Below are 10280 nucleotides of genomic sequence, written 5' to 3'. Positions count from 1 at the left end.
CACTTATTATGAAAGTGATCTAGGACAAGAAATCATAGAATATCACTTACGTTCTCTCTGTTTGAATCTGACGATGAAAGAGATCAACGAAGATGTTGGAGTGAAACTCTTAGAGAAAGCTACGAGAGAACAATGAGAGAATTTCGTGGGAGTTCAACAGAAAATGAATACTGAAAGTGACCTTCCATTCTCTTCATACCAATGTTATTCGATGTTATTGGTAGAATATTAGTTGGGAATAAATGTTTTGATGAAATGTTGGTGTTGTATTGTATGCACATTGAATGAAGGGTTGAAGAAATCATTGAAGGAAGAATAAATGTGGTGTGATTTGACGAGTTTTAAAAACTGGGGGTAATTTTGGTATTTCGCATAGGCAAAAGGTCAGTGCTAGAAAAGTTTTTAGAAATAGGTCATCCATAGAGAAGTTTTTAGGTTTTGGGTCATTTTGTAAAATTTTCCATCAAATCCTCCAATATTTTCCAAAATGACTTGTTTTTAAATTTAACACCTATTCCAAATGCACCTTTACTTGACGGACCCAAGTTGACTAAAAATTTCAACTCTTTCAAATGGGTTACTTTTCTTTTCCATCAAAATCATCTCTCAGCTCAATTAAATGTTTGATTAAGTCAATCTGAAACATAATATTTAACTAAGGGATCACAGTTAGCTTCGTTGACCTCCTCTTCAAGACTCTCCTGCATCTGGAATGATATCTTTCTAGATCATGTTCTTTCCCTCATGCTTGAAGAGGGGTAGTTTGGTATTGGTTTGGGTTGTTTGGTTTGTTTCAATGTATGAATTTATGCCTAAAAAAATGTAGGGACCATAATTGAAAAGAAAACTCAATTGGATTAGAGTTCCACTAGTGTGCAATCTGAGTTGCACCAAGATAGGTGCAAGTTTTTTTCATTATAAAATGAGGTAGGAATTGAAAGAAGGCATGTCTTTGTTTTTTTTTTTTTTTTTTTTATTTCATGTATATGAGTATATGATAATAGCTAAGTCATTAGGTTATTCATACAATATGAAAGAAGAGAGAGCCAATGTTGTTGTTAAAATGCACTGATAAATGAAGATGGATCAGGGGGAGTTGAAACCTCAACTGCACCTTCAAGCATCTGTATCACTTTCTTCATGGGTGGCCTTAGTGATGGCTCCTCTTGAATGCACCAAATTCCAATCTTAACATACTTCTCCACTCTCTTCATATCATTCTCTGCTTCCTCATCATTCTTTATCAACTTCTCCATTTTTCTTTCTTTCATGCAGTCATAAACCCAATCCGTCAGTATCATTTCATCTTCATTCTCTGCTTCCAGTTCAAAATTCTTTCTGCAACAGATCATCTCCATTAACAAAATCCCAAAGCTATAAACATCAACCTTCACTGTAATGGGCATGCTTCTGAACCACTCCGGAGCCACATACCCCTTTGTTCCTCTAATTGCAGTCATGGTTCGAGTTTGGTCTTTCTTCAGAAGTTTGGCCAATCCAAAGTCTGCAATTTTTGCACCAAAACAGCCGTCAAGGAGAATGTTTTGGGGCTTGATATCACAATGAATGATCTGAGTGCTACACTCTTCGTGTAAGTAACTTAGCCCTCTAGCAATTCCCAAAATAAGTTGAATTCTAGAATACCAAGTTGGTTTTGAAGGCCTAAACAGGAAATCGGCAAGAGACCCATTCTCCATGAACTCATACACCAACATTCTATGTTCTCCTTCGTTGCAAAAACCAACCAATTTAACCAAATTCTTATGGTTTGTTTGAGCAATAGCACTCACTTCAGCTTTAAATTCTTTCTCTCCTCCCTCACTCACTATATTCTCCAACTTCTTGACTGCCACCAAGTTGTTGTCCTCTACAGAATCAAGAGTACCTTTATACACCGTAGCGAATGCACCACTTCCCAGTTGCTCTCTGAATCCCCTTGTGGCCTTGTCGAGCTCTTCGTAGCTAAAAGCCCTCAAATTCACACCTGAAATGAAAGGGTCTCTTCCAACAGCCTTTGATTTTCTTTTACTGAATCGGAAGCCAATCAATAAAGTGAGAAGTGACAAGAGGATATTTAGAAATAAAGAGCTTCCTAACAAAACCGACCCAATGACTATCTTAGTTTTGTTCCTACAATTCTTGTCAAAGTTTTGAGATTGCAGAGTAGAATTGTCTCTCCTGATTTTGATAAGAGCTCTTCCACCAACACTAGAATCCATTCTCCCAAACGAAAGCGGAAACTTCTTCTTCCAACAATAACCATTTCTAAAAATGGCTGCCACACAAAAGCAATCTCTTAAACAATCGTTTCTGCACCAATCCTCATCTACTGGTTGGAAATATCCATAATCATCTTCAGGCCAATCTGCGTTTTCCAGAGGAATAAAATCGAAGTTATATGTTTCGGGAGACGATTCATCACAACTTTGAGAGACAAATTTGGGTTTGCAACTTTTGGTCACATCATTTGGATCAAACAAGTCATAGCCTGGTGGACAAGTACAAAATGGCCTTTGATCATCTCCAAGCCTGCAGTAACTATTGAACCCACATGCTCCACTGTTCGAACCTTCATTAATTGCCATACAGATGTTGGAAGGAATGGATATGGATACTGACCAAGCTTCAGCCCAAGACGAATTACTTCCAGTACCCCTCTTTGGGTAAACATAATGTCTGAAAACCCCATCATCCTCGAGAATCGCTCGATGGTAGAAATTTTGAGTTGGAGGATTATTTGATGACAAAGTGTTAAGAATGGTTTTATTCTCTGCGATGAGATAAATCGAACCAGAGAGGTTGAAGACGAGTTGAAAGCCGAAGTTCACAGTGTTAGTTGCCCAATAACTGTTACTTAATAAATCCGTAGGGAAATTTCTGGTGTAAAGCACGAGATTCCCATCAATTTGCATCGTAAGTTGAAATCTTCCAATTGAGTAATTCGTTTCTGTATATCGTGCAACCAGACTGGTCCCCCGATTAAGAATCTGTGACGGTAAAATCGTATCGGTAGGATAATCGAAGCTCTGCCACAGAATTTCAGAGTTCTTAGAAGCGAGAATGAAGTTTCCACTGTCAAGAAGGGTTGCATAGGAAACAGATTGATTAGTAGCAAAGGAAGTTGTAGGCCAAATTTGGTTGCCTCCAGGGTCGTTGAGGACGAGCCGACCACTTGTTGAAAGTAAAACAGTAGATCCCTTCGGTGCCAGTTTGTCCCGATTAGCAGACCAAACCACGGTTTTCTCAGCAATTTTGTTGAACCAAATTGCCAACAAATAGTCTCCCCCTTCAGATTGGCGTAGGAAACCGAAAGCAAAATCACCAGATGCAGAGGACCAGAAGGAATCGCCGTCACGAGCGGTGAGAGATGTGCCTAAAGTTATATTTGGGTTTGGCTTCTGAGCAACAGTAGAGGATGGGGGAAAAAAAGGAAGCAGAAGTAGAAGAATAGGTAGGAATGGGAAACAGAGGGAAGCCATGGAAGCAGAGGATAGCTAAGAATTAAGAGTTTTCGAATTTACATAAGGAAATTGAAGTGGGTAATTAAGATGAGAGGGGAATAGAATTGAGAAGAGAATGGCGGGGCAGATTGATTGGAGGTATGAGAAGAAAGTTGCGGTGGAAATGCAAAGCGGCAGAGAGTAGAATGAATGTAGAAGACAAACAGGGGAAACTCAGTTTCCTCGTTCCGTTGTTGACTTGGAATTTTTGAATCTGCAGAGCAAGGATGGTATCCACTTGACCTTGACCACTACCCATAAATTAAACGGTTTTTTAGTTTCAACTAATAAGGAAAATTATGGGAATGAAAAATATATATTTTTCTTCTAACTGGGGTTTAGTTTATCTAATGAACTATATTTTATTTTAATGACCTATGCAACCAATTCATTTACTCTAAGTCTCTATCACCATTCCACGACTTCTGCATATTCTACCATCAATGGCTTTTAAGAAATCAAAACCATATTATTTTATTTGTACTGTTTTTTTTTTTTTTTTTATTAGTCCAATTTGGTTTGAATGATTCACATCTTATTAAATCCATTAGTTGCACATTTTAGCAAAACAAATATTTAATTCAAATTCAATCTGCATCATTTTTCACTTTACCTTCTGCCTCAGGATGGGAATGACTTGAATTCTGAAATATGATATGTGAAATCCCAGTTTCTACCTCTACGCTTAGGTTAGTGGATCAATTCAAACTCGTAAAAAAATATTTTGGTATATCATTGATTGAAGGGATGCACGAAGATGCATGCAATTCAGGTTACACTCTTTTTAATACAACAATTATGGGATAGGAGATCAAACATTCAACCTCTAGGGAGGAAGATCATGCTAATTGTCAATTCCTTGTTGAATAGCTCTGCCTACTACAAGTGACAACCGCCTCCTACCTCAAATTACAACTATCAGACCTTTAGCGACTGTCATCGCCCACCATTAGTAATTACAACTATCAGACCTTTAGCGACTGTCATCGCCCACCATTAGTGATGTCTGCTATAGTGCTTTCAATGCAAATTTAAAGTCATTATTTGAATGTGTGTAATAGTTCCTTTATATTAATTCAATATCTTAAAAGCATTTAAAATGTGTATAGCAAACCAAATGAACTTGTATATGAAAACATTTGTGAGAAAATGTAACAAACATATGAGTGTTTAATGAAGTAATTTTATGCATTGTTTGATTAGGCTCCATTTGATAACAAATTAATCAAATTCTAAAACTAACTTCATTTTGTCATCTCATGTCACCTGAATTGGTTTGTAATTATAGACTCCTATGTCTCGTATTTCCAATGTGAATATACTAAGAATCGACCGTCACAGAAAAGAAGTTAAACGGTGAGTTATTTCTTATGAATCCAAGTGCTTAACATCAAATCTGGAGTTTCTGCAAGTCATAATTAACTACTCCTAACTCAAGGATGCAGTAACAAGGAAATCCAATAATTCCAAAAGCCTCCCCCATCCACTTACTAATCAATAATGCATGAGCAAAAACAAATGAGAAACTGCAAAAATTTGGAAAGAGAAAAGAGATTGATTCAATCTTCTCTCTTTCACCTGCACTCTAAGATGTTTGTACAAGAATGAGTGTAGAGTATTAAACTAAGTAATGCATTACTTGTTCTGCGTGGGATTTGATTTGCTGGGCGGCGCCACTCTTAGACTTGTCTCTGCAGATCTACTACCATTTTTCATCTTGCTCCCATTTGTGGAGAAAGAGGAGAGAGAAGAAAGGAGCAATCTTCGGGATTCAATTAGGCCTGTGGGAAGAAGATGAGCAGATCTGTGATTGTGGATTCTCATGGGAAAACAAATCAAAATGGAGATGAGAATGAAGCCAAAGAAACAGACCAGAGCTGCAATCCGAGGAATTTTCATAGTGAGTGAGAGTTTACAGATCTGATTTGGAGGCAAAAAAGAGAGGGTTTTGTGTTTTTTGGTGGGTTTGAATGCAGGGAATCAAGGCAAGTGTGTTTGGTCATTGGAAAATGAACATAGTTAACATTGTCTTTTGTCACATGGGTCATGTGAGGAGCTGATACGGCCCAAGTTTGGCCAACTTAGTATCTTCTTCAAAATCACACTGCATCTTTGGTTCAGGATGCAATTATTTGTTAAATTTTGAACTGAAGTACACCTCAATTTCTCCACTGAACCATTCAAAAAGTTGAACTCGGCTTGCATGTGAAGTGGGAAGACTTTTTCCCCTTAATCTGGGTCGGCCCAGGCTGTCATAGCTGAATGGCATGGCATTGGTTAAAAATTTGAACTCCACTTCTGTCTTTTGCACAACTCAACTTGTTTTAACACAATATTTTTCCTTTCTCACAGCCACGGCTAATAGATTCATTCAATACACTTCTTTACATCACTTTCTGTGGTATTCAAGAACAAAAAACAATCAAACTTCCAATTTCATTAATCTGGACATGTATATGATGAATCAGCGGCCACAAAACAAAAAAGGGAGGGTTCGTTCGTTTGTCCCTTTTCCTGTTTCCCTGGGAAAGTAACCTGTAAGGCTAAAGAAAATGGAAAACAGTCGTATGACAACTGCATAATTTACATTATACAATAAGAATGAATTATAATGATGACTAAGCTATCTCTTTGAACGCTTCTGGGGTTTACCACCGCCCACCTCCTCTCTCTGCTGCCTCTTTACTGTCACTGTTTCAGTTTTCTTCGGCGGCCTCCCAACCCCTCTCTTCCCTCTCCCTCCTCCACTACTCCGTCTTACCCTTTCTTTTTTCTCTTCATTCTGCTTCTTCACCTTCCTCTTCTCTTCTTCTTCTTCTTCTTCTTCTTCTTCCTCCTCCTCCTCTTCTTTTAAACTCTCGTCCTCTGAAGCTTCACCATCTTCATCTGTGCCTTCACTTGGAGAATTCTGTTTCATTCTCTTCAAGAAGCTTACAGCACCTTGCTTCTTCTTCGTCACTCTCTCTTTCTTGTCCATCCCATCATGAGAGCTCAATTCGTTCCCTCCATATTCGTGCTTCACTTCCCCATTGTTTTTGCTCGTCGATGATGTTCTTGAGCTTCTCGGCCCTGAATTAGTCCCTGCCGGTCTTGGTCTCTCTTTCGAATTCAAGCCCTTCTTCCATGTACCCTTCTCGTATATTTTAATCTCAGAAGAATCAGCAACCTTGGGTTTCCCTTCAACATCTTTAGAGTTCTTCTCGGTTTTTTTGCCACCCACATCCGATACCACTGCAACGGAGTCGCGTTTACGACACCCCATTATGGTAGTAGATGGCTTGGTGGTAGGCTTTGACGATGAAAGATCGGCTTCTTGATTGGGCTTTGATTTTAGGACTATGGGTTGGGGGTTTCTTATTTTGTCTTTCATTTCTTTCAACACCAGAGCCCGAAGCTTAAGTGCTGCACCATTTTCGGGGGAAGATCTGTGGAAGAAAATGATGGCATTGTTGAAAAGGAGGAGGAGATCTCGGAAGAACCGGTGAATTGAATCCGCATACGCACCTTTAACCACTCGACAACGAATCGTTCTCAGATCAATGTGTTGCCGAATCAATTTTTTGTATCTATCCGATTCCTGCAAGAAATTAAAACAAACAGAAATTCAGACCCACTTCCTCCACAGTCCGCCCGCACTACTAACCAAGTAACCATCACTTTCGCTACTACACATACAACAAAATCCAACGCCAAACAAAACAAAGACTTAACCCAATGGACAGACTTGGCTCAAACCGGGACATATGTCCATCTCATCGAACCGGAACCTATTTGTGAAATGAACGGTTGGGATATTTCTGAATTGCCACGTAATTAAAAACTTTGGGCCACTAGACTTATTTAGCCACGTTAAAACCACGCAGTTCCGCTAACGGAAGGGTTTACGGGGGTACACCACCGTTAGCCAAATATGGTCAGCGTGTCAAGCTGACAAGGCTCAGATTCCACCCAACTGTCCTATTGTAAGGACCAAAACACCCTCGATTTCTCGGTGTGAATGGCCAAAAAAGTCCTTAGACGCACCCAAGTGGCAAGTACAAAGCCGTAGATTTAACATCCACCTGGATGACTTCATGATGAATCATCAAGGCCGTTCATATTCATAATGTGATTCCTTCTTTACACGTTACCTTTTCTTATCCAGTCTCCCATTTTTCATTCCCAATTCTTTTTTTATAATTTTCTTACTTCGATTTTATTTATTCATTAACGGTTATTAAAAAAAAAAACCCCCAAAATGCGGCAAACGTACCTGGCTCCGTAGGCGGCGCTCAAAGGTAGAGCCAAGCCGATGGGAGCGAATGATCTCGAGGAGTTTGAGCAACGGTTCAGATTTAACGGCTAAGGGCTTGGGCTTGGCGGGAGAAACCTCGGGCTCTTCGCCGCTGCTAGTTCCTCCTCTGTTACGACACCGTTTCCTCTGAGACAAACTGCCTGAGCTTTGCACGTCGCTGCTTTGCTGCTTCGACACCGCCCCCTCTTTCCCTTCTTGCTTCGACTCGCTCACCGATTCCCACGCTTCGTTCGAATCGCCCACCGCCGTCTGACTCCCTTTCGAATTCCCCCAGTTTCTTTCTTTTTCCCTTCGTTTATATCCTCCCCCCATCGCCGAGTTCTTTTCTCTTTCCGGCTCTGGCTCCGGCTCCGGCTCCGCTGCTGTGCTGTTGAATGACCATTCCCTTCCCGGTTCACTCCCGGTTTGGGGCGGCCCGGTTTCTTTGATCTTTGGGATTTTGACTGATTCGATTATCGGGTTCCCCTGAACGACGCCGTTCTGTCGAACATCGTGTTTTTTACTCGTGGAATTGGATTCGTTGAGGGATCGGTTCTCGCGATCGTCGGATTCGTCTACAGAGGCGGCCGGATTTTGAGGTTGAGGGTGGAGGTTAGTTATCGCTTTGTCGGTGTCCAGATCAGATCCCTGATGGGGTTGGTTGAAACTGCGGTCTCTCTCCTCCTCCAATCGCTTCACCTTCATTTCCAATGACCTGTTGACACAAACAAAATGGAGGGAAAGATGTTCAGATCTCTCAACCGACCAATCAGTTGGGGTCAGATCAGATCTCTGAGTGGAAGAGCAAGAATTTTACACGATCAAGACATCCCGACGTTGAACATCACGGCGGAGCTCCTCGACTCGAATCTTTCTCAACTCGTCGAGCATGGACATGAGGGAGGTGGAATCAGAATCGAGGACGTTTTGGGAGAGGAATCGTCGCTTGAGGTCGTAGAATTTATTCCTACAATCTTGGGGAGTTAGAAAAGAGGAAGGGGATTGAGATTGAGAGCATCTAGTTTGTATTTCCATGGCGACGGACTCCCAACTGGTGGTCCCATGGCGGTTCACGGCGGAGGCTAGCAAAAGCTCCTCCAGCGTGCCCCATCGTTTCGCGTTGGTTTCGCGTTGCTTAACCATGTTTCCAGCCACTCTCACGTCATCATTCGCATTTCGAATTTTAGGGTTTATGGCGATTCAATTCAATTCAAAAATATACAAATAAAAATAAATAAATCCAAAAAGCCTTTTCTCCCTCTTTTTGTTTTCAATTTGGGATTTTATTTTGGTCATTGGTAGCGTTTTTGTGTATCAGAGTGAGTAATCTCTGTTTTTTTTTCCTTTTTCTCCCCCTTTATTATTATTATTATTATTATTTGTATAATTTGGCCTCCTTTCGATCCCCTTCTAACCCATCATCACCCTCTTTGCATCCTCACACAACCTTCCTTTAAAAATTATAATTAACACTACTATTCTTTTTTGTGTATATTTTGACAAATTCAACTAGTAATTTGAATTTTTATTTTTTTTATGTTAATCTTTATTCTAAAAAAAGTTAAAAACTTTTAAGTGAGCGTGATTTTCTATAATTATCGTTTTAATTGTATTACTTCAGACGCAACCACAAAATGGAAAAAGTATTTTCAGTTTTTTTTTACAGATGCCTCTTGAAATTTTAATAAGAATAAAAATGAATGCCTAAAACTATTTTAGTTTTATGTATATAGCGGATAAAATGGTTGGGAAATAAACCTAAGAAAAGAAAACCTTTTATATGGGACGGTGTCTTCCACTTCACTTCAACACCATATTCATTTCAAAGGATTTGTTGAGGAAATTTCGAAGGATATTTGAATAATTAAAAAATGATTTTTTTTTTTTTTTTTTGTGAGAATACACGCCTATTAAAATGAAGGGGATAAAAAATTATCAATAAGCCAATACAAAAGTAGTGTATTGAATAATATTTATTCTCATTTTAGAGCTCGACCCACCGTTGTTGATTTATGTAAAAAAAAAAAACCAAAATTATAATTAAAACTCCATTTGATAAATCATTTGATTTTTTTGTTTTTGAAAATTAAGTCTATAATTATTATTTTCCTTTCTAAGTTTCTTCCCTTTTATCTATTTTTATCGATAATTTAAAAAATCAAGTCAAATTTTGAAAACTAAAAAGTAGATTTTTTTTTACTTGTTTTTGTTTTTGGAAAGAGGAAAAAATAGGTTTAATTTTGAAAAACCAAAAACCAAAAATGAAATGGTTAACAAAGGAGACCTAATTTATTGCATAATTAAGTCTTTTTTTAATCTAATCAATTCACTATTTTTTTCATTAATTTAAATTTTCTCGTTCAATTTTACTTTAAAAAAAAAAAGGTTACCGTTTATAATTTTGATATTTGGATTATGTCAAATTAGTTTTCCATTATTTCCAAAGTTATGTTAATGTTAACAATCATTATTATACTTGAGGTTAAATAGATTTTGTAGCTGAGTTT

General features: G+C 38.7%; 2 protein-coding genes and 1 long non-coding RNA gene across 3 annotated transcripts; all 3 read right to left on the bottom strand.

The window, feature by feature from the left end:
- Positions 1–869: 869 nt before the first annotated feature.
- Positions 870–3893, bottom strand: LOC120088081 (G-type lectin S-receptor-like serine/threonine-protein kinase LECRK3). Its single transcript, XM_039045128.2, has one exon. It carries the CDS (start codon positions 3477–3479, stop codon positions 1059–1061), a length of 2421 nt encoding a protein of 806 aa, XP_038901056.2. The 5' UTR covers positions 3480–3893; the 3' UTR covers positions 870–1058.
- A 942-nt stretch (positions 3894–4835) lies between these two features.
- Positions 4836–5521, bottom strand: LOC150033069 (uncharacterized). Its single transcript, XR_016523961.1, has 2 exons — positions 5373–5521; positions 4836–5281 (listed from the first exon to the last, which is right to left on the bottom strand). It is a non-coding gene; the product is annotated as an uncharacterized LOC150033069 (long non-coding RNA).
- Positions 5522–5904: 383 nt separating this feature from the next.
- Positions 5905–9129, bottom strand: LOC120088082 (uncharacterized). The gene is made up of 3 exons (XM_039045129.2): positions 8591–9129; positions 7753–8488; positions 5905–7077 (listed from the first exon to the last, which is right to left on the bottom strand). The coding sequence occupies exons 1-3, from the start codon at positions 8914–8916 to the stop codon at positions 6124–6126; spliced, it is 2016 nt and encodes a 671-aa protein (XP_038901057.1). The 5' UTR covers positions 8917–9129; the 3' UTR covers positions 5905–6123.
- Positions 9130–10280: the final 1151 nt, after the last annotated feature.

This window comes from Benincasa hispida, chromosome 10 (assembly GCF_027475165.1).
Source record: "Benincasa hispida cultivar pf3 chromosome 10, pf3_genome.v1.1, whole genome shotgun sequence".
Classification (NCBI taxonomy): domain Eukaryota; kingdom Viridiplantae; phylum Streptophyta; class Magnoliopsida; order Cucurbitales; family Cucurbitaceae; genus Benincasa; species Benincasa hispida.
Note: the sequence above shows the minus strand (reverse complement) of the source record. Positions and strands in the feature narration are given on the sequence as shown.